The following is a 24816-nucleotide window of genomic DNA, read 5'->3' as shown; positions in this document are numbered from 1 at the left end:
GAAGACCTGACTCAGTTTCTTCTAATGAAGAAACAGAAACACAAACGACTCGGTGATGACCAAAGCTCCCAGCCCTGCCCCATGCAGCTCGAGTGCAGAATGCACTTGGTTACAGTCACACGCACATCAAAGGGGAGGTTGCTTTAACACTCGGTAACTTTTTTTCCTCGTGTTTTGGCCCGTTTCCCCCCCAGGCTCTCAGAACAAGGACAAGCAGCTTATCCAGCCTCAAACAAACTCTTGGTTCCCTCCGTCCCTCCCACAGCCCCGCCGGTGACCCCTCCCCTGAGCGGCGTTACCCAACTCACAAACAAGCTCCGCTCACATCGGCCCCACGTATCTCCGGTTGTGTCCGATCCCCCTCGGCGCAGGGCAGTGGAGACGAAGGGCTGCTGCCGAGCAGTGCTGCGGGCAGGTAACCGCTCCTGGGCTGTTGCTTTTGGTTTGGCATGCCGAGCTCCTTAGCCAGCATGGCAGTAGGTGGACCAAAATGAGCCTCCTGGCAAGCGGTCTTGCTGGACTTTGTAATAGGAGAAAAGCCTCCGTACAAACTCAAAAACAGACTGAGCAATGCTTTGTATTATTACTTGGTTTCTGCAGGGTAAGAGAGGCGATTTTAGAAGTTAATATCTAACGTAATATACAGAATAACTGCGGTTTTTTTCAGGCATGGCTGTCAGTTGTATGTGTTTAAACGTGTGTGCATTGTGATTTGGTCTCCATTCAACGTGCTGGCTGGATGTAGAAAGCAGCAGCCTGCAGGGACTTGCTCCATCCGCTCTGCTGTCCCCGCATGCTGCCCCCAGGCTGCAAAAAGGCCCTGACCATTTCTGGCTCCTTGCAGGTTCTGCAGGCTCTCAGTCGCCAGGATGCTTCTGCTGCTTTCTCTGCTCACTGGACTGGCCCTGTCTGGTGTGGTGACAGAAACAGGAACCGATCCAAGCCACGCGTCGCTTCATGACATACAGAGAAAAGTGAATGACCTCTGGCAGAGTTTGCTCTATCCAGTGATGGCTGATAATGAGTCTGATGGGCTGACCTACGCCACCTGTGAAATGAAGCCCAGCTCCAAAATAGATGCTGACAAGCCACAAGTGACTGGACAAGTCTTATTCAGACAGCATTACTCACAAGGAAGATTAGAAGCCATTTTTCACTTGGATGGGTTTCCGCTGGATAACAACCAGTCTGGCAGAGCTATACACATCCATGAGCTTGGAGATCTCAGCAATGGCTGTGACTCCACGGGAGGACACTACAACCCGTTCAGGGTGAACCACCCCCGCCACCCGGGGGACTTTGGCAACTTTTCTCCTAAAGAAGGCAAAATCCAAAAGTACAAACCCAATCTCTTTGCCACAATGTTTGGTCCGTACTCTATCCTGGGCAGATCCATTGTGGTCCATGAGCAGGAAGATGACATGGGCAAGGGCAACAACAAGGCCAGTCTGGAAAATGGAAATGCTGGCAAACGTCTGGCGTGCTGCGTGATCGGGATCTGCAACAAGAACTTGTGGGAGGAGAAACAGTCTGAGGCTATAGACAAGAAGAAGAGATGGACCCGAAATAGGCTCAGCTGAGGACCTGCAGTTGAGCTGCCACCTGGGCAGCATCAGGTACCTTAGGGTGCACCGTTGGCCGCTTAGATGGCAAAGGGGTTCCCGCTTCCATTCTCTTGCTTCTCTGAGAAATGTGTATCACTTTGTAGAGCCACCTTTCTGTAAGCTGATCAATAAAAACAGCATCAACTCAACACTGTGATGTATTTTCTTGAAGACAGAAGGTTCCTTTTTATGCAGTTTGGGAGATGAATGCATGTAAGCGTGCTAAAATGAATGGCCAATAAAGAGGCTGCGCATTGCAAGGGGCTCGTAAGGGACCATAAGTTAGATACAAAAGACCAAAATAAATATGAATAAGGGGAGAAATTGCCTCTGATTAGATGCTGTCCCTTATTGAGCTGCAAACCTGAGGGGTAAAAAGATCTCTGCTTTCAACAGCTTTGGGTGTTATGCTGTAAGACAAGGAAAATACTGATGTTTCCATTTTAAGCTTTGGGTCCATGATGTTATCCCACTTGGATTTCCAAATTTTACTCTCAAACAAATCTAAGCTTCTTAAATGGTTTGGACCACCTTCACACAACTACAATTGAGTCATGGTGTTCCCATCAGAAAGCAGACTTCAATAGTTCAGCTTTCCATAACCCCCCAGCAAAAACTCCCGAGAACCTCCAGTCTGTGATGGTTAATAATGGGTTGCACAATGACAATAGACAGGATGATAGAATAAGAACAGCAGAAATTAGTACTATTACTTTCAAAACCCAAAACAATACCGAGCACGTATCTTCACACACAAAAAAGGGAAGTCAATCAGCCAAGTGAGGCTGGGATAAGTCAAAGTAGAAACATGCAAGTTGGATAATGTTCAACAAGCTCAGCAGTCTCACTCAATAAGGCTTTACTTTTCTCATTTAAAGCAGCTGAAAGTACGATGAAATGAATTCATGACTATCATTCATCTGATACCGAGGGGAGGAAATAAGCAGGTAGAACGAGCGTATCAGGAAATGTACGGTTTTATTCAAGATGACAAATATATTAATAGAGCTGAACCACGTTGCACAGTTAATCTGAGCAGCAACAAAGGAGAGGTTTGCAAATAAATTATACCGCGTCATTTAAGAAGTAAAACTAAAGAACAGAGGCTGGTAAACAAAACCCTATCTTTTAGAAATGTAGCAGACTTTCAACTTCATCTCAGATTTCAAAATACATTCCTGAGCTCGTATGGATTAAGGAAATTCTGATGTCTTTATTATACAAATTACTGTACGCTTAAAAATAGTCTCGCTGAGAAAAGAGGCAACGTTCTGCGTCGTGCCTCCGAGTCTGTCGCTTTCACACAATTACTTTACAAATTCACCAAGCATTCTTTTCTCAAACAACCACAACAGCTCTTCCAAATGAAATCCTTCTCATAGATAATGCATGAATTTGCTCACAGGTGAGGCAATGTGCTTCAAATCAATTTATGGTGTGCATCCTCTCCATCTCCTTGCCACAACGTGCCCCTTTGCAGTTTACTTCCCCAGAGCCCAGCAGCAAAAGCTTTTACACCTGGATGTGATTTCTCCATTTCTGAAGTTCTAGAGAACGGGAACACAAGTCTAGAAGAGGCTCAACCAAACAGTGCTGGTTCCACAATAAAACAGGAATAGATTTAACACAAAACCAACAAAAACAAACTAATGAAAAACCCCACGTAATTGTAATAGCACAAGAGCATCACTTGAAACAATACCTATGACAGTTACTGACAAAACTATTCAATGAGGGATCACAGAGAGCGGTCTCACTCTCACAGCTGCCCCAGCATTGAAGCCTCATGTTCCTGGGAGCAGGCTAAAAGCACAGCCAGAGTACCCAAACACTGGGCAGGATGGATGGGAGCAGCACTGCAGCGTGATATAGCACTCTAAACGAGCTCCCCAGAATCCAGATCTCTTGCTGCAGTTTAACAACTGAGGGCTAATGGAGTGAGGATAGTTACCAAAATGACCTAATTGCAGGGCTGTACACCAGTTTTCTTCTCTCAGGAAAACCACACTAAAAGAATCAATGAGAGAGGCGCTGAAAAGCTGCTGCTGGCCCACAACTACTTCCATCTGATTTTTGCATTAAGCCTTTCATTAATTAACAGCATTAACTGGCTGTTGAGGGACCAGGAGCAAATGTCAGCTCGCACAGTTGTGGGTCAGAAAAGACACAGGACAAGGAAACAAAGGCCAAAACCAACCCTGAAAATTTCAGAGCTCAGCTACGTGAAACCCTGCCCTTTTTACTGGTTTGCATCAGTTCTGACTGCTTTGATATTTAGCTCTGCACAGGATTAATCTGTGAAAGATGGAAAAGAATGCGTCTCGAATAGAGCGATACCCGATGTAACATTCAAGCATTAAAGGAAAAAAAATCTGTCACATTCTCCTGGAGATCTCAGTTTCTGCAGCTATTTCTCTTCTGACTTGTCAGTACTGCCATACAAATGAGTCTACGGTGCAGTCAGTTCCAATTAATGGGAACAGCAAAACAATCTTTCAAATGCTTAAACTCTTGGTTTTCAGGTGATGAGGAACTTAAATTGTCATCAGGATAATGAAAGAAAAACTTTTTACTGCTTCATGTTCCTAACGCACTTAAATATACAGCTGTTTTCTCCCTAAGGGCTGCTGCTTAGCATCAGCAAAACGCTACAATGTCAAATTACCTTTAAAGACAAAGGAAACCTATTTGAGGAGCACTGTGACTATGGTGTTATTGCCTGCACGGACACTGAAGGGGTTACCTGGGTGCACCTGGTAGGGGAAGCACAGGACAACAGCGACAAGCCACATTTTTACCTTCCCTCTATCATTCCTTATATTTGTATGTAATCATTTACATACAGCCCTTCTTCTGCTGAATACAAATCGCTCACAGACTCTGACACCTTGATTATAGCAGCACCTGCTAGCTCAGTTTCCATATACAGAAGAGTTTGTCAGTATCGCTAATATAAACTCTGTTTATTCAGTAGCTGACAAGTGGGCTGTAAAAATTTGCAGCTGGCAGTTATTTGTCAAAGGAGAACTCAATCTGGGAGGGATTTTCCTTTTTATTAGTAGTATTTTATTAAATTTGGTTTAATTCTCTCTGATTGGTTTCAAGTTCTAGGAGTGAGAAATGAACATTTACAGACAATTAGGTCCCAAGCCAGCAGAAAAATTGCCTTGACGGCTGCTGGCCCATAGAAGCTCCACAGCTGCAGAGACTGTTCCTTATGCTACAAGCAGGAGAGGAAGGACGTGCCTCCCCTTCTCCAACAGCTGCTAACTTCACCGTTAAGTATTCCCTTGTTGCTGCCCTCCTCAGAGCAGAGTGGCACAGCTCCAGCATCAGGAGCGTGCTGGGGAATGACACAGCAGCCTCCCTCTCCCACAGTTATTACAGGCATGTTTTCTTACGACTGAACATCAACGCAGGCAGAAGTTAAAGACAGCAGCAACACAAATAAACCTACTGCTACACCAAAGACTGGTGAAGTGAGGAGGAAACAAACATACGGAAAACATTCGTGTTTTCTAAAACATTAGAAAATAAATAAACACAGATTTGGAAAGGAGAGCATATGAAGAGGAGACTGAAATCTACCCACTGCTTCTCCAAGGGCTGTTCCAGCTCCTGAGGACCAAGGGATGCAATTCTGGAAACACAGAGCATGAAGGAGGAGGATGGGGCATCACTGGTTCTTTTCTTGCTGCTCCCTCAGCTTTGGAACAGCATTGCTGTTTCTGACTGAAAGACTTCTTGCCCCTCGGGTGATACTTCCTTCAGAGCATCATTAATTTGCATCCTTAGTATCTACTGAAATAACTCCTTATGTTTTCATGAGATGAGCCGGGAAAGAGAGGGCAAAACTATGAGAAGATAGAAAGGTTTGAAACAAGATAATGATGTACACGCAGGGATGGTTTTCAGAAAGGATTCTGCTTCCTTATAAAGCAATAGTAATTTTATTCTAAGTATGCACTTGCAAAGGGAAACAGAATGCAGTCTGAAAAACAAGCAAAAGCCAGCAACCTTAAGATACTTCTCAATTTATCACTCCAAATTCTCCATCCTTGGAAGACACTTCTAAGCATTAAGATACGGTCCAGCACTAAGACCATACACCTCACGTGTACATGATACATCATTATCACTGGTCTCTGCCACACTGTTGTAAATTATATCAATCATTACACCAAATCAGAATGATTATGCCTCATTAGCTTCCAGTTCTTCCCCTCAGACAACTGACATTTTTGGTATACTGCAGTCAAAACTAACAGAATACTGTTGCCAGACCAATATTAACAGACTGATGTAAAAAATCAGCTCTTTGACAGACTTTGACTGTTCACAGTCACAGCAGCATACACACTTGCAAGAGGATTACAGTGAGAAGCTTGAGGGCTTGGATTTCATACCTCAAGCCAAGCTGTTATCCAAATATTCACAGTTTTCAGCAGGATCAGATGGTTCCTTGTTTTCAGATTCAGGGAACTCCTCGAGGCCGATATTTGTGTGTGCAGTCGTAGCACTGAGATCCCCTTGCCTTTTGGGGTCCTCACTGGGCACGACATCCACGGTGCTGCCATTCTGATTCTCTCCTTCAAGTGTAATTTCACAGTCGCTCTCTGAGGTTTCATCACTGCCTTTCAGGGCCTCAGCTTCAGCTGTCTGCTCATTTTCTGAGGCTGAGGGGTCTGTAGGGTCAGACGGGTCCGGGCTGGGCAGTGGGAAGTCTCCCTCAGATGAGCCATTAAGCTCTGCTCTAACCACAGTCTTCTGCTCTTCAGATGAATTTTCTGTTCTTTTCCCTTCCAGTTCTGCAACTGCCTGTTTTGTCAGTTTAATTATTTGGCTTCCAAGCTTGTTTATTTCTTCTTCCTCAGAATGTAACTGGGGTAATGAAGGATAAAAGTGTTTATTTTGGTTTCTGTTATTCAAGTTTCTTTCCTCTGAAGCCATGGAATCACGTGCAACAGCATTAGTTTCTTCACGTTCCCTCTTCTGTTCTGCTGAAAGAGAAATAGAACAGCAACATGCCACATGTATCTACTTATCTGACCCGGAGACCATTATAATAGCATCAGAGCACAGAGATGTTTACCTCAGTGAGGAATTTCCAGTGAACCTCTATCTTGTCCCAGACCCATTTCTTAGATTATAATCAATCAGCACAAGGATCTGGCTGGGCCAGGAGCTGTCTTCCCCTAACACTGACAACATCCAAAGCTATAGCTGATACCACAGTGCAGAACAGCACAGGCAAACCTTTTCAGAGGAGCATCTTAATCCAGCTGCTTAGCTGCAGAATGAATCCCCAAACCAGAGCCACTTTTATGGGTTAACACAAGCTCCATTTCTCTTTTTGCAGGCTCTCATCCATTACAAAGTTCTATTATTGATCCCACATTTCTCCTAACATAAAATATTATTCTAATTTGAGTAACATCATAAAACAAAGCAGCAGTAGGAGAATATGAAATATATGGAAAGCCAAACACTGAATAATGTGTCAGAATAGAGAAAACAGCAACATGCAAACAAACAGCTTTTTAAGGGAGAAAGAATTCGTCCTCGCCTCTGCTAAGTACAAAAAGCTTCACTGAAAATAAGCTTGTGAAGTCAAGTAAGAAAAATTAGGAAATGCCAGAAGCATGGCAGCACTGACAGCTCCAAATGACTCCTGCAGTGCATATGCATTACTTTTTAGTATATGAGCATTTACTCTGTTTCTCCCACAGAAATCCCACCTCGCTCAATGTAAGAGTGGCTGCAGGGAGGGATCTGAGCCGTACAATAAAGAAGCCTACTGTCTCTATCAGACCTGCCTCATTTATAATTTGGAGCGAGAGAGACAAGGTTGGCACCAAGGGGACATTCTAACCACCATTAAGGAAGATGGGATTTAGGCCTGTGGAAAAGGCAGGGATAAATTAAATTTCAAAAGGTGATCATCCACTGGATCTAATCCTCATTATCTGAGCACTCAGCTGGAAACAAGGAGTTTGACTTGCAGCACTGCTGTGCTCGCTTTATGTATATGAACACACACACACTAGAAGTGCTTGTGCAATAGTCAAAACTTAGCTACCTCAAGTTGTGCTCAAAATTAGTAGGGATGCTACATTGCTCTCTGTGCACCTCAGTTTCTACCTACACCATTCCACCACTCTGCTGCAATTTTGTGAAGACAACTTGTTTCAAAGCACTACAACACCAGAGAAAAATTCACAGCAAAACAGCACTTTTGTCTTCTGGGAATGTTTGAGATGGTGCACAACCAATGCAACAGAAATAATGCGTTCAACAATGACAGCAAGAGGGAAACTGTTCATTAACAGCTCCAGCGTTCAAGTACAACATATCACACAACACTGGATATTGGGCAGATTGGATTAAGTGAGACTTGGTGTCAAAAGACAGACTTTAATTCATATGCTTGTACTATGTCACCAGGCATTTTCTTGCAGGAACTGCATAGTATATCCTACAGACTTCTACCATTCTTTCTAACTATAATGATGATAACAACTACAGAAGGGCTTGATGAGATCAGGGTAAGCAGACAGATTAGAACAAAAAAGCCTGAAAAAAACCCTGTAGATAAAGCAAAGCAACATCAGAGGTATTGCAGAAATTTCTCATGAAGAATAAATGTTAACTTGAAGGCTGAAAGGGTTTCCTGGGACAAACACACACCATATAGCAATGGTAGTGTTTGAAGGAGAGCAGTGCACTGATAGGACGTCAGGCCTAGTATTTGATAATATGAAAGAATTTCACTTCCATCACACATATCTGCTATCACTCAGCTGATCATTCAGCTGATAGTAAAATAAGTGTTTTTGGTTTCTGAAATATTTCTAAATTAAAGGCCCTGCTTGTTTGGTAAGCAAAGGCTGATGAACACATTCCTGTCTTCTTCCTCGTCACCCCATCCCTCCTCACTTTGGAAACACGGTGTAGGCAATAAAAACTGCAATACACACCATAGTCCTAAAGCTCAACAACAGGCAGTCATCCTCTGTGCAGAACACAACTGAGACGCTGTCCTCATTTATTTACACTGTCAGAGAGGTGGGTTTTAAGTTTGAGTTCCCGTTTCAGGTTATCAGGTATAATGTGCTGCATGCAAATTAAAAGCAAGCTATTTGTGCAGGCAGAGCTGTAATTTCTTAATCCACTGCAGTTTAAACACAGGATTTTTTTCTGTAATTCTATTGCAGTTATGAAATGAGGAGGGGTAAAGAGACTGGTCTACTGGAAGCTACCTCTTCTGATGATTGTCACAGTCCAACTCCATGGCTATGTTCTCTCCAAGGCTGTTTTCTTCTCATGTTATCTTCCTTTGTCTAGCTCCTTGCTCCTGCCTGATATCCTGGTGTTCACCCACTCCCTCCACATACTCTGACCATTTCTCATCCTCCTTTCAGTATTTATCACCACGTCATGCTTTCACTGTCAGAATTTGGATTCCTCACTCCTGTGCTCTCAGTTCAATGGAGGTTCCTCTTCATGCAGAATTTATCTTCTCCAACCCCTATCTATTCTAGCCTTCCCATCACTATAAAGCCTTCCTTTCCTCCCTGCTCCAAGTTTTGTTACCTCTCAGCTTACATTATCTAGAAGGAACAGAATATGCAGAGTTTTACCTGTGCTGGTAGCACAAAGAAAGCTCAACAGAAACACTGTTGGTTTTTTGTTGTTGTTTTTAGCAGACAAGAATGATTTAGAGTGGGGTGGAAACTCCGACCCATCTCCTCATGAGTGAAAAGCTTTCCCCCAGCTTGCAATTTCCCTGTCTATTAATTATAGATACACAAATTCTCAAATGTTTACTTAAAACACAACAACGTAGTCACCAAAACTAAACAAGAAAAAGTTATGTAGTTGATATAAAAGACTCAGCTGAAGCAGAAAACACAGCATGGAAGGCTTCAGCCTAGAGGTAAAGCTTGGCAGGGTAACAAAGCAACAGAAACAGGGTTTGATGAGAACTGACAGGCAGCTTTAATCAAAGCTGTAATATTAACCTTACTTAGGACAAATATGTAAAGGAAATAATATGTAAATGTATGTATATGTAATATATGTAAAGGAAATAACATACCACCACCAAGTAAATACTTTCAGTAACTGCAGATGTAATTAAAAGTCAATGGTTAAGCAGGCAAAAGGAGGAATACTTACGAGCTGTTATGACTGGATCTATTCGCTATAGTTCCATTTTATTTTTAGCAAAAATATCAGCTGATCAAGATTATAAAAACGATCCGTCCTACTGTCAGGTTTTATCAGATGATAATATGGATAATAAAGTCAAAATTAGGCCACATTCTATTTAGTTTCAGGACTAAAGAATAAATTGTTTATGATGCTTCATGGTTTGCTGAGCAAGATCCGGGCATACCAAAATATTATGCCATTAAAGAGCTTACCCAAATGCTGAAAGGCAAGCATAATAATCCATCTCCCATCTATTATGAAAAACTCAGGAAAAAGTTGAGGTTATCGGAAAAACATTATCTTTTTGCTACTGTCACATAAAGCTTGAATTTGGAGAGATGTAAAAGCTTGTTATTGGGAAAGGTTTTGAACAAAACACATGCAAGACTATAAAAAAGCAGTCAATTTCTCCAGGAAAACGAGGGGGATATTTCAATTTAACAGGCGCAATCAGGAAGCCTTTCATCTAGATATCAGCTATAATGCAGCAGAGTGCTACGCCAGTTCCACAGACTGCTTTCCTACTGTGCATTTTAACAGAGGGAAAAAGAGCAGGAGGCTAACATAGATGGCACGAATAGCTCCTCGCAGTATCAAGTTATCTGGCATGAAAATTCTTTGAAGTGTACAACCTGATGTCTAGCACTGTGCACTCTCTTCAACAGTCACTTTCCAGTGGTGCCTTTGCTATTTGTACTGGGACCAGCTATCCCTTTCACTTGTGGATGATTTATTCAATCTCCATCGGCACTGAAACTTTGCCTTCTGCTACCCCAGCATGAAACTTTATTTTTATTTGGAAAGAAAGGTGTGCCCAGCTTTCATCGTGTTCCTTATGCTCCACGTGCTCACCTTGTACTTCAGCTTGCTGCGGCTTATCAGTAAATGCTAACAAGGGTGACCTAGACCGCTGAATAACAGGTAAGGATGCGTCACTGAACGTTATGGTATCCTTCCCACCTGAAACAAGGAACATGTTAAAACCATTAATTCACCGATTACATTCATTGTTCACTAATTATACACAAACATACCCTACCATTTAATTTTTTGTTTGTTTTTTGGCAGCGTTATGAAAACAGAAAAAGCATCTCAAATGATCCTTCTACAGTACTGAAGAAAGCACCCTGTCCTGGAGCTGGAATACACAAATTCAACACTGAAAAAGATTTTGTGGTTTGTTTTTTTAAACCTCTAATACAAAGTAGAGGACAAACTTTGAAAGAAGAGCAGGTACTATATTCAGCTAATTGTATTAGCCATATAATTCAGGGTATTACAAATCAAATCATACCAAAAGCATTGGAGAAAATAATTTTGGGTAAGGCTAGATACCAATACACGGATCATTTGCATGCTATTGCCAGGCGTGTTCAGCACTATCTGTTCACTTTCTTACCACTTCATGGATGTGCCATACTGCCTCGCGTCATGTATGTAATTTTCCACTACAGGCTAACACATATCGTCCTACAACATTTCCTTAAAATAAATAGGTAAATAAACAAAAACTAAAGATGAGCTTAGCTAAGAGATGGGACAGAACAGAGGGAGCAGACATTGCTGGGGAACAGGAGGGATTTTAATCTGAAAATTCCCCAAATATTTCTGAACATTTTTGTTTCAAGCCAAATGCAAGAGGGCAATTTTCCAGCTCTTTTGCAGAGAAAATTGTGCAAGAAACTCTTCAGCTAAGGACTCTGCTGTATGTGCCTAGCCTTTACATATTTTAGCAATATAGAAAGCAACACCTGCAGACCCTTTAGGAAGTCCTCCACTATTCAGGATACTCATGTCTGTAATGACTGACACTACCTTAAACCTAGAGGGGAGATGGCAGGAAATTTGCAAGATCAGCGAAGCATGGTGCTTGAGTGGCCTCCAGAACAACTGTCAACTGATAACTGATGGCTGGGAAGGTGGCAAGCTACTGCTCTATTTATCTCCATAACAATGGACATTTATGTAACAACCACTTCTCCCCTCTAAATCTGTTTGTACATTTCACCTTAAGGCAACATCCTAAATCTAATCACCCATCCAAGACAAAGTCTTTCAAAAGAGCACCAGGTCAGGAGATACCCTGAATAAATCCTTCACTAAGAAAGTTCTGGTACTTCCCAAGAATGAGTGAAAGTCAAGCTGTTCTCACAGAGTCAAACTGGGATGCTCCATCTCCAACAGCTTCTGAAAGCGCTGCCTGTTACTACCTTGATATTGAAGGCATTAATGACTTTTTAATATCCTTATAATGTAGGGGTATATACTGCAGTGATACGAATGTAATTAATGGTTTAAAAACATTGACCTTGTCAAGCTTTGATCCCACTATCAAGTATGCATCAGAATTCTGCCTTCACTATAGCAAGTAATAAAATACATAAATAAATAACAACAAAATAGAGCCCTTGTGTCTAAGGGTAAGGCAAAATTAATTAAAAGGGGGGAAAAAAGCCAAAAGAAATCTGATGGCTATTTTAAAATGCAGGAGGAAAAAAAATAATAACCCTAGAAAAATGAACTTCACAGTAACATTAAAGAAATTCTGTGTACACAGTCAAAAGCCAAATGATCAAAAGTGTCCAACAGAGGAGGTCAAACTCTAACAGATTATGAATGGAGGATTTTGGGAGATGAGTTGTTAACTGTTACATGGAAAGCACAGAGTCTTTTTTGGTAGCAGTTGTTAGATTTAAATAGTAAAGCCTGAGATAGAAGATTGCAACATAAGCTTCAGAAAAGAAATGACTTGACTCCCAGCCAAAATTTACACAGGAAATGCATTCACTTTCACATTTTTCTCTGCAAACCAACCCAGTTACAGAAAATAGAGCCAAGCTCAGTACCCACACAGCTCAGCAACAGATGTGGCCCAAAGAGTCCAATGCATATTATTTATTAACAGTGACTCACATCCATTCATGAAGGAGGGACATGGCTGTTGCTGTAGCATATTCTGTGAATCATTATCTGAAGTTGGACTGCACATGAGGAATTCCAATTAGCTGCCATGTAAGCTCAATTTTATAACCTATACTGCTTTGTGCAGAGCTCCCCTATTTAATAGATTTTTAAAAGGACTCTAGTGAAAAATATAGAGATCTCAAAATAAGGGGACAATTAAGTTTTCAAAAGGAATAAATTCATTGACTTTCTTCTCCAGAAGGAGCACACATCTCTACAAGATTCCCAGGCTTGAGGACCCACTCATAACCTCTGCTCCATGTAAACTGCCCTACACCACAGCAGCTGCTGAGCCCATTAATTTGACCTCATCACTGCTTCACACCGATTACTGCAGAGAAAGAGGCAGCACAGAAACTTTCCTATCATCCCAGACAGAAGAAGGCTGAGTCATGCCTGAATCTTTAGTGGAAATCTGGAATTTTTGGGAACTGATATATTTATGAAAACAGAGAATTACTTATCTGAGCACCTAGTGATATCTTTTTGTACGAGTAATATGCTGTGTTTAGTCTGTATTAATGCTGAACATACTAAACACATTATGCATGCATATTTGAACCAGCCATGATGGATGTAAGACAAGGCAAAGAATTAAATGCTTCTGCAAACATCACTCTCTCTACTTCCTTCTCAGGACAAGAGGGCTCATAAAATGGAAATCAGAGATATATCTATGCCCAAGATGACTTTCTATTTAGCAGTGAACCTTACAAGAGATTCATTTAATTACAGCCCATTTTTCCAGACAGGGGAAGCTGAAGTTTGTGATAGGCAGAACTTTTATAGAAACTGAGCCTACACAAACAGTTTCACCATCTCAAAAATTAAACACACATTTCCCCTTGATTTAGCTTTGCTGTTGCTCATTCACGCATTTCATAAAAATAGGATGACAAATACGTCACCTAACAAAAATAATTAGAAGCAGCCAAGCTCTTTCTTTACTAAGATCATTTATTAACACAATTTAGAAGATATTAATACCATGGTATCAGTGGATGTTATAAATGTTATATGGACAGTGATGCCTAAGTAGGAACATTAACTTCAAATTAAAACTCAGCGATTTATAATGTGTGTTCCTTTCAGTGGTAGACTGAACATCAGCTTTTATCTGCATATTTTTCCAATGTCAAGAAGTTTAACTAACAGCCAAGTAAAGCTTCTTCCTCTTTGAATTTAAAATTGCCTAGATAACTTCTATTAGATAATCTCCGTGTTCTGCCCTTTGCCCAAGCTAGCGTTCAGCTGCAAAGCCCACTATGAGACTTCCAACACTGTTTGTTTCATGTTGCCTTTTCATGGAGCAGTAGCTTTCCACACTATGGAAAGAAATGTGGCTATAAGGCTCTCTGTGACCACCTTGGGACTACAGTGCACTTGGAAACAAAGCTACACTCGATTTAAAAGTGAGGCAGCAAATCAACAAACCAAACTTGGTGCTCAACAGAACACACAGTCCAGTGTAAAATTCCAAGATGATCTTGGAATTCTTACTGTTGGGATTCTTACTATTCCCCTCACTTCAAACAAATTGCCTTGTAGAGCAGCCTCTATTTCTCTTGTGGTCATCTGAATTCACTTGATCAAACATCTTAATCTGACAGATAGAAAAATGTTTATATAACATTTCCATATATTTACATGCAGAGATAATATTTAATGTACTGCTAAAATAAGTTACTAAAAATATACATGTCAAGCAGAACCTACTCCCGAATCCCACTGAGACATTGTAGCTCAGGCCTTCAGGCAGCAAAAGAAAGGAAGGAAAGAAACAGTTGTTAATGTATAAATATTAAATTGATGTCTTACCTCCACAGATAAACAATTGAGCCATTTGTTCCCACTGTTCCTTTTTGTTGTTGATTTTTGGGGTTGTTTAGTGTTGTTTTTTTTAAATACATTTTATAAAGATTAGAAACACTGTTTGTGTTAGTGTACTGATTTCATGGAACAATGTTTCTGACCAAAATCCTACAGCACATTAGCCTGGTAGGCTCATGATACATTATTTTTACTAATGGACAGAACTACATTAGCAGGGCCTTGACAAACATTACACCTGCCACCTGGGACAAAGGCATTTAGGTGACTACCTGAAGAGTAATCCATGGGGAGAAATTTGGGACCTTCAGTTCTGGAAAGCACCAATGAGAGAGAGAGCCAGTTCCAGAAAAGTGATTCAGAATGCCTACAACATTAAGCCAGAAAGCTGAACCACATTAGTTTCTCACCACACCTCCTCGGCATCGTCAAAAGTTTCCTTCTAGATGGAATGTTTAGGTATAAAAGAAGAGAGCCAAATAAGTATAAGTCTAACCCATGCTAATTCCCACCCCAGGATAGGAAGCTGTAAACAACAATGCCTAATGGTGCAAACACCAACAACGGAACAACATAATTTACAGTGGTTAAGAAAGATACAATTAAGTGTAATGGGAAGAAAAGAAGCAAAAAGTGAATGTAAATTAAATATTGCTCATTTTCCTAAGAGAAAGGTCTATTAGGAAGCAGATTAATCTCCCATTACTTGTGTAATTCAAAACCAAGTACAATACTTAAGATGCTACAGGGAATAATCCTGTTCTGGAGAGGCAGACTACAAAATTTCAGATCATTTGCATTTCCAGTTTCTCTGAGACTAACATTCTACAGAAAACTATTACAAAACACAGCAATAAAATTCATGGAAGCAATAAGACGTACAAAATTAATATATAAATCTGTTGAAAAACATCATGGTTAATATCCTACATGTATCATTTTATACAGTGGTTTAAATAAAATAGTTCCAATTTTGTTTTTTAACCTGCAAACTATGGAGAAAATGTTGTTATTTCCAGTATTTAATTTATTTGTAGCATCCATATTTGAAAGAAGGCTTAAAGAGCCTTGAGAATTTTGGCTTCAACTTAACATTTATTAAAGGCCTTGACTTTTGCAAGTGTGCTGAACAGTGCGTTCACAACTGCCATTTAAACACTACAGCCCAGCTTTTCTTAAATGCAAATATACCCTTGAAAACTAAATAACACAAGCTGATCTGTTGAATTTTTACTGACCTGGAAGACTCCACAAACCAGCAATTTCCAAGGTTCTTAATTTCTTTTCTAGTTCTGCCACTCGATTACCTAGAATTCTTTGAAAAAAAAAAAAAAAAAGAAAGAAAAAAAAACCAGAAGTCGGGGACATTCAGCTAAAATGAGATTCCCTGTTACATGAGTGTAACCAAAGCCTAATTGTATGTGTGACTGCAATTGAATTTCGTACTTGTTACTTAATTAGTGCAGTAAAACTTAACAATTTTACTGATTTTTACTAATGGCACTGGACAGCCTCCCCCAGAGCTTAGAGAGAGCAAAATATAGTTGCCTAATTTATACTATGATTAAAAATTAAAAAGCAAAACAAAACAAGAAAGATTTAAAGAATTATCTTGGATGTATGGGACATTCAATCTTTACGTAATGCTAATGACCAAGAATAGCAACTCCCAGTATTTCTATTTTCATGCTTGCAACTATTTCTTCCTGGTTACTTTCACTTTCTCAGCAGCTAAAATCAGAAGATAACAGCTATGCAATCACAATGTGCAAAACAAGACAACATCTGGATTGATTGAGGAGTCCCAAGACACAGCTTTGGCCTACTCTTATTTACAAGGGTTTGTCTGTCAGTAAGATTGCTTCATACAGCAAAGAACAGCCTTGCTACTATATCTCTTTTTTTAGGTGCTGAACTGTTGTCTTATTTACTAAAAAGCTGCAAGCTCTTTAGTGCCTTTATCACTCAGCCACTCTCAGTTTTCACTGCATTTCTTGGGTCATCACTTCTATCTGATTCCTAAATAAATACTATTTGCAGTCAGCTCTCCTGCTGGATTTACCTTTTAGTCTTAATTCTCTCCCAAGATCAAATGAGAGATTCATATCTTGCAAAGAAAGCTCTTTTTTTTTTTTTTTCTAATGAATTTTGGAAAATGTTTCTCTCACAAGCACAGCAAGTCTCCTGGAGTCAAAAGTCTTTAAATAAATCCCAAACAATACTCAGCAGAGTGAGAGAGCTAGACGAGACAGCAGTTCTAAACATGACAGCAGAGATAATGGAAAGCAAGCTTTACTCATCAAATTACAGCAACAGGATAAGTCAGTTAAATTTGAACTGAATGCTGAGAAGCACTATATTGCAACACAGCAAGGCAACAATATCCTCCCAAGCTCACCAGAGCTGTGTAATACTGCACTGCATGCTCTCCACCCAGGGCTTTATGCTGCAAACATTTGAGCACACTGGGAATGTCGTTACTGACAGGATGATAGAATCTGGGTCACGAAGGACAGCAAAACCAGCAAATATTAAATGGGCTAGAGAAACTGATTAACAAGGACTGTGTATTTTTGAGAGCTCTAATGTGAGGGCTCTGCAGTGATAGAATAAAAGCTTCTATGTATTTTAAGGACTGCAAAAATAACAGTTTGAGAAGGAGAAAGCTTAGAATGAACATCTAAGCAAGCACAGGGTGGTTTAGGGATATGTAACAATTAGAAAGCAAACAGCTCATCATGTTTATAAGCAGAGGAGAAAAGACATGTGGGCAGCAGTTATTTCTCCAGTGAAACTCAGCAACCAAACAGGCCACCAAGGCTATGATAGATCTATTACTACCTTCTCCAATAACTGCTCAAGACCAGATTTTTGCTTTCTGAACACTTCCTTCTGATACAAGGGACTCAGTCCTATTAACTGTGTTTTCACAGCCCTGTATATTGTGCTGGCCTGAGGGCCCACTGAAGGTCAGCTGAAGGATATGGAACTCCCCTGGCTTAAGGATAGGAAAGAACGACAAATTGTGAAATACTCCTTCCAGTACAAGTGAGCTTTGTGAAGGAGCCAACAAAACAAAGCTGATGTGGCTAATGGTTGTTGCTACAAATGTGCCATGATTTTGCACTTTTGCCAGGAAAAAAAAAAACACAACTAGTTATTTCCATAAGTGTCTTACCAGTAGGTCCAGGACAGAAAAGGGGGAAAAGACATCAACTAGCTGTATCACAGACCAAAACTAACTTGACAACAAGAAGTTCAGTTAGTGACTACATGAAGTTCAGTTAGTGACTACATGAAGTTCAGTTAGTGCTACTCCCTTGTTATTTAGAGAACAGCATTTCTCTTGCTTCTCTTAAACTTTTAATTCATTTATCTGCAGTACAACAGCAATTCTAAAGATTTTTGTGTGACTCTATCCTGATAATTCCTACCGAAGCCTCAGACAATCCTGAAAACAACATGGTTTGCCCCAATTTCCCCTTTCCCCTGTGCCCTGACAAATAATTTGCCACCTCAGTATATACTGTGCAAAGTCTAAGTTGTGCTGTCCTGGAAGAGCAGGCATTTTTGAAGGGGCTGCGTGGGTTGCTAGCATCCAATTCCCAAATCTATTTTCCCCCTTCTCTAGCAATAACAGACCAGATCCTTTAAAGAAAACAGGATTCTGTCATCGACAAAGATGCCAAAAATTATTCCCATTGCTCTCTGGTTATGTGCTTAGCGCAACAAGGGAGTTTGTCCAAACCTCCCTCCAGGATAAGGCTTTAGACAAATATGCCATCAGGTGACAACAACGAGGCTCCCACCTGAACATAGAAGTTCCCTTCTGGCAATTCCAACTCTTCCCAACACACATGGGCATAATCTCAAGGGAGCTGTTCTGATTTACAGTACCTGATATCCACTCAACCTCATCTTTAACTTAGACTTACAGAAGGCATATACCCTCATATAGACACAATCTTCCAACACCCATAAATAGGGTCTTATTTTCACATTTACTTAACTATTTAATCTTGCAATACATTACTGCATACAGAATTCATTTAAAACTTCTTTTTCAAATTAAGCTAATGTGCTTGTAAGGAAAAACAAAGGATGTTGCTTAAACTTAGAGGCAGTAGCTACCTATCACATAGGAAAACTGACCCATCTTCTTTTTCAATAACTTATATCTCTCTTAAATCATGGAATCACTGTATGATTTGGGTTGGATAGGACCCTAAAGACCATCTAGTTTCAGTCCCCCTGCCATGGAAGGGTTGCCATCCACTAAATCAGGCTACACACGGCCCTATCCAACCTCACCTTGAATGGGGCATCCACAGCTTCTCTGGGCAGCCTGCACCAGTGCCTCATCACTCTCTCAGTGAAGAATTTCTTCATTATATCTAATCTTAATGTACCCTCTAGTTCGAATTCGTTACTCTTTGTCCTAATACTAACACTCCCTGATAAAGAGTCAATCTCTAGTTTTCTTGCAGGCCTTTTTCTTGTAAAAATGAAGCTAAAATAATTACAGGTTGGACTCAGCCCTTTCATTCTCAGGCACTTCCTTTTATCATACCAGATATTTAGAAAAACAGCAATAATCAGAGTGCATCTGTTCCAAGAGCAAGTGGAAACAGACATTTGTTTTAAACAGGCTAACAGCAGAAAGTTAACTTCAAAAATACACTCAAATTACAATCCATCTAGAAAAAAATCTACTGTCTTGTTATTATTTCCAATAATCAAAACCCTAATTTACTGTATTGTTATTGTGAAGTTATATAGCCTTATTTCAATTGTCAAGCATCAAAACAGGTTGGGACTTTGGAGTAGACTAACTTATGGGAGGGAAATAAGTCAACATAGTCTTGAAGAATCCCATTTACTGGTAACAGAATCACTAACAGATGAAATACCTATCATAAACCAAATGTATAACTTTTTCCTCTGAAGAAAACAAACACACCAAAGTCTCATGTTCTTCAACCAACTACATCTTCTTCACTTGTCTTTAAAATAACTACACGCAGTAGTTGAAAATAGAGATATCAGTATCAGAAAGTAAAGCCATCATCCCATCAGTACATTTGAGGGACATAAAGGACTGCAAGAGATGTAAAATTAAAAAAAACTAGCTTGCTACAGTTATAGTCAGGAATATGCAAATTACAGCACCAGGAAATGATGCAGTATCAGAGTGTAAAAGGCAAAGACTGGAATAACAAAAGTTATTCTCTTAATGTTTTTTCTGATATTACGTTGGCAGCAAGGAGGGAGCAAGCAGATGTTAGACTCCTCATTAACAGTGCTCAGTGCAGGAGCTCACCTTGCATTTCACAACAGCCTTAAAAGCATGAATCAACTGAGCTGCCATCAGTTAGAGCTGGGATACATTCTCACTGCTTCACTCTCTCTTCAGCTGATTAGGCATTTGCTTTCTCAAGAGTATTCAAGAGTGGCTATAAACTGCTCCTCCACTTCATTCCTCCACTGCTGCCACATCCCTAAGAACTATGCAGTGGAGTCTGCCTAGTATCATAGTTACAAGTGTTCAAAATGAATCATCTATTCTAGCGCAATACAGTTCACTTCAGAGCTACTCCTTCCTTTCATGAAAGATAGCTGCCTGTTTCTGACATCTGGTCCTGATGTGCTTTTGAGAAGCCTGAATAATCTCTGATTACCAGTAGTGAGTCAGTGTTGCAAAAAGCCCCCTTAAAAAAAGACAAACAAACAGAAAAAGCCCCAAAGAAGAAAAAAAATCAAACTAAAACCTGAGCATAGAATTGAGGAACACTTCCTAGTTCTGATTTTCATACACTACTTAAGGACAATAGCATCAGAATGTCAGAAAATGTGTCAAAAATGATTATATTCTGCCATGATAGGTGTTACGCATGATACAATACATTCTACTGATGAGTGGAACAGCTAAGGGTAAACAAATTCTCCTTGAAACTTCAGTTCAGATTTTAAGAAATCATATGGCAATGTAACTGTGTTTATCTCCTGAAACTTTGGCAAATAACTATAGGAGCAACAGCCATCATCCACGACACATAGGCCAGCAGCCTGTAACGAATGTCACACTAAGACTTTTCAGACTTTTTCCTAGGTATAACATTTGCTGTTCCCACCAATGTTTAACAGTTGATCTATCATATCTTTTCCATTTCAAGGGTGTCCTTCCTCCTGGCTGCTTCTCTTTAGCCCTCCCTACTGATTACCAGCAAGAAATACCAATTCATTATAAGAAGCCAAATGATTTACTATGGTTTCTCTTTAAGCTGAGCTGTAAATTAGTCCTTGCTTGGCAGTGGCAATCAGGTCTCTTTAAACTGTATTATTTTCTCTAAACACATAGTTGATTTTTGGTTCTAAAATCCACAGTACCCACCCACCTGTTAGCAATGACAACAAATTTTCTGTGAAAATTCCTTCCCACTTCCCACTTCCCTGAAACTCCTCCCAGAACCATGACTTTTCTGTGGCTTAGTAAGTTCTGTTTTAGTTAAAAGTCATGCTACCTACTTGTTGGTTTGCCTTTGATGTTGTATGAGCATGTTTTTTTCGTGAATTGTTTCCAACAACGCAGTGGCCAGAGATTTGAGATCTGAAATGGACTGTGGTGTGGCTGGTAGGCTACATCCATGATCCTCTGACAACAGCTCTTGGACTGCAACATTGAAAACACAAAAATGAGATTTGGCTTCTCAAGTACAGAGACATTACACAAACATTTACTTAGCATTAAAGGATTATTCTCATTATTTAAATGAATAAATATAATTTCCTTCAACTAACAAACCCAAAAGACCAGAAACATAATACAAAGCTGGCATAAAGATGGTGGTTTTCTAAACTGACTGTTCAGAATCCACACCAACTGCCGGAGTAATAATCAGTAGAAACATTTGGGTCTGGAGCATAGGCCTTATGAGGAGCAGCTGAGGGAACTGGAATAGCTCAGTCTGGAGGAGGCTCAGTGGTGACCATATCGCTCTCTACAACTGCCTGAATGGAGGCTGTGGCAAAGGGGTCAGCCTTCTCTCCCATGTAATTAGAAATACAATCAGAGGGAATGGGCTCAAGTCACGCCAGGGAGATTCAGGCTGAACGTCAGGAAATACTTCACCTCTGAGAGAGTGGTCAGGCATTGAAAAAGGCTGCCTGGGGAGGTGGTGGAGTCACCATCCCTGGAGGTATTCAAGGAACATTTAGATCTGGTGCTGTTTTAGTGGGAAATATTGGTGGATAGGTGAGCACTTGGACTGGATGATCTTAGAGGTCTTTTCCAACCTTGGTGATATTACGATTCTATTATTTTCTGTTAACTTAATTCTTCTTCTGGAAAATGACTGCTGTTCAAGAGGAAACAAATTCATTCTGCTATGCCATTCAGGCCTACAGACTGACAAAGCTGAGTATTTCTCTGTGACTTACATTAAAATACAAGCCCACAAGGAAGCTTTTATATCACTTTCTGAAATTGCTACATACTTCAGGTTATCTTCGTTTGATGTGAAAACAGCCATCCAAGAATTTCCTTTAAAATGAGTTTTAACCACCATGACAAAAAGTACTATCTCACCTGTGTGTATATGAACATATTAACAAGGTATACTGTTTGGCACTGAGCATTTTCTCTAGTATTGTTACTGAAAATTGTGTTACTGAAATTGAGAAGTAAGAAGGGACAAATTCAAATTCACAACACCACACTGAGTTTATTAATACCTTGTTTTGCAGACAGGACTCCAGTCAGAGCACTGCTACCGGATCTACTGTGAGTCTTTGAATTTTTTCGTCTCTCCAATGCATTCTAAGGAAACAACAAACATCTTATTCAGTAAAACAGCAGGCCAAAAGTTCTACTTTTTTCCTTTTGTTAGGAATAAAAATCTGAAACTTTGGATTTGGGTCTCAGAACTTTACAGGGCCTGGAGCTACACTAATAGTATCCTACAGGAGTGTGATCTTCATGGAATATCACAGCAAAAACTGTCTCTGCAATGTTAAGACTCATTCTGTCACACTGAAATCACAGTACTTCAGTCTCTCCATCCCTCCCTTGCCCTCATGCATTTTTCAGACTAGCCTATTTTTGAATTGATGAGTGCCAATGAAGATACTGTAGTATTCTGTGGAGAGCATCAGTTGGGAACAAAATTGGGCTTTTCCCAGCATTTCTTTGGATAGGTTTCAAAGGAAAAACTCTAAACTCCATTACCAGAGATTATAGTGGCTTTGTAGGAAAAAATATTGCCTTTCAGGACTTCACAGTATCATGACCCAGAAACAGGGGTCCAGTTTGTCCTGTGAAGTCCATGATACCACCATGATACCAGATGCTTATACTCTGAGATACCCGTGTCATAAGCATGAACAGACACTGACACAGACTTGGCAGTACTGTCAGAAATTTTGCTCATGCACAAAAAGCTTGCTGTTTCACAGTGACCTAGATGGTTAAGCAGTCCTACTGACAGTCCTAGATACCCGAATCCTGTCCCATGACAAGCAGATCTCCCCTCCTGTGTACTAAAATCACATCAGAAAATGATATAATTCTTGACTGCAGGAAAGAGCAAGAATACTTTGCCAAAGGAGTTCAGTCCTGAAGGGTTAATACAAAAGAATAAATACCCTGACCCAGGAACAAAGTAATAATGAAGACAGCACTCATTAAGGTATGTGAAGAAACGGTGCTGTTAGGGAGCAGGAAGACAAGACCTGCTTGTGATGGGAGCACAGACACGCTCATTTCCCATACACTGCACAACTTGCTACTGTTCACCTACAGCAGGCTGGAAGGCTCAGCACCCTCCCCAGGAGATGCCACAGAACTTAAAAAGGTCACTTCTCCAAGTACCCCTGGTTTTGTAAACTGGCCAAAAAGTCTATAGAAGGAAGATTACTGAGCATATACTATAGATACATGCTGACACTGTCGGAATGTTAATGAGGGACTTTTCTTCGAAAGTGTAATTTTGTTCTTTAAGTGCACACAAACTTAAGAACAAACAATAATCTCCATGAACACCAGAGCACAGATTAGATTATAGATACATTGAGAGGATTTTACCTTATATTTAGTAATATTAGACTTAAGAAGGTTCACTTCCTCTTGAATTTGCTTTAATCTCTCTTGGAGGTACCTGGAGAAAGAAAAGAAAGTAAAAAAAGAGAGATCTTTTATATCACAACACCTTCAGTATTGCCTCAAATGTTACTCTTTACTATTTGGAATGACTCTTCCTTTAGCTACTGAGAATGCTTTTCCCTTTACAGCTTTCTGAGGGATAAAATAACAAGATCTTACTGCTTTTGACCCCATAAAAATTTAGTCCATGAAACAAATTTCATCAGAAAACTAGACCGCCCTTCTGTCACATTTGTCAAGCATCCTGCACAACCATTCTATATAGTTCCTCGGAATTTTGGGGAAGGAAGCTAGAATAATATATTTACATCTAGTGGAAATAGTTGGGAAACCTTTACTCATCTCTGAACTTGAAAGTGTGTAAGATGAACACTTAAGATTCATATGTATGCCAAAACAAAACTCAATTATGCAGAGCTTTTGCACTGCAGTATCACTCAATCCACATGCATACTACACATATTTAATACACAGAAAGTTTACACAATATCCTCTTTCTCACAGTTCAACCACTCCTGCATTAAGGTCTGTAACAATTTAACTATTTTAGAGGAATTAAAAAAAAGTGGGGCAATCAACATCCAGAGAAGGAAGAGGCTTAAACTGATACAGAACTAGTAGACTATATAAAACAAAACAAAACGCTGGGAGGAAGCATCTGGTTTTACACTTTCCTACATGAAATGCAAGTTCACAAGGAAAAGTACCTTACAAGCTACGTTTCCCTTTAAGGTAATTGTTGACATTAAGGGAGGTACCTGCCACAACTTTCCCAGTGCCTCTTCTGTTGCCCTTGGTGATTTTTTTTCTTCCCCAAGGAAGTGGCAAGAATATCTACATGGGTGACTTCACAAGTACAGCGTTGTTGGAAAATCACACCTTGTTGACAGACACTCCTTATGGTGAGAAGCATGTCCAAAAATGTTAACTCTGTGTACTTGAAATCCCTACTTACAATTCAGGACTAGCCCACTTCACCTCACTATGAGTTCCTTAAGACACTGATTTTTAATACTCTTGGTTTTAGTGCCATACAGTGACAGGAAT

At 40.2% G+C, this 24816-nt stretch overlaps 2 protein-coding genes across 6 annotated transcripts in view; one reads left to right on the top strand and one right to left on the bottom strand.

Moving 5' to 3' along the window:
- The first annotated feature begins 270 nt into the window (after nt 1–270).
- SOD3 (superoxide dismutase 3) lies at nt 271–1753 on the top strand. The gene is made up of 2 exons (XM_015862733.2): nt 271–415; nt 845–1753. Exon 2 carries the CDS (start codon nt 870–872, stop codon nt 1578–1580), a length of 711 nt encoding a protein of 236 aa, XP_015718219.1. The 5' UTR covers nt 271–415; nt 845–869; the 3' UTR covers nt 1581–1753.
- An 810-nt stretch (nt 1754–2563) lies between these two features.
- The window catches only part of CCDC149 (coiled-coil domain containing 149), a 50096-nt gene continuing 27843 nt past the window's right edge, over nt 2564–24816 (bottom strand). For 2 of the 5 annotated variants that reach the window (XM_015862731.2, XM_032444154.1), the window contains exons 7-13: nt 23692–23764; nt 22344–22428; nt 21138–21282; nt 15851–15927; nt 14499–14531; nt 10671–10778; nt 2564–6604 (exon numbers count right to left, since the gene is read on the bottom strand). In XM_015862731.2, the coding sequence (XP_015718217.1) occupies nt 6012–6604; nt 10671–10778; nt 14499–14531; nt 15851–15927; nt 21138–21282; nt 22344–22428; nt 23692–23764 (1114 nt within the window). In that variant the 3' untranslated portion in view covers nt 2564–6011. The remainder of the gene's footprint in view (nt 6605–10670; nt 10779–14498; nt 14532–15850; nt 15928–21137; nt 21283–22343; nt 22429–23691; nt 23765–24816) is intronic. The other 3 variants (XM_015862728.1, XM_015862729.1, XM_015862730.1) reach the window with 3 other exon arrangements.

The sequence above is a fragment of the Coturnix japonica genome, chromosome 4, assembly GCF_001577835.2.
Source record: "Coturnix japonica isolate 7356 chromosome 4, Coturnix japonica 2.1, whole genome shotgun sequence".
In the NCBI taxonomy this organism is placed as follows: Eukaryota; Metazoa; Chordata; class Aves; order Galliformes; family Phasianidae; genus Coturnix; species Coturnix japonica.
The sequence above is the reverse complement of the archived record's forward strand: the minus strand, read 5'-3'. Positions and strand labels throughout refer to the sequence as shown.

Bases quoted from the DNA above. Each gene is read 5' to 3' on its own strand.
- SOD3 (XM_015862733.2), top strand. From the start codon at position 870: ATGCTTCTGCTGCTTTCTCTGCTCACTGGACTGGCCCTGTCTGGTGTG.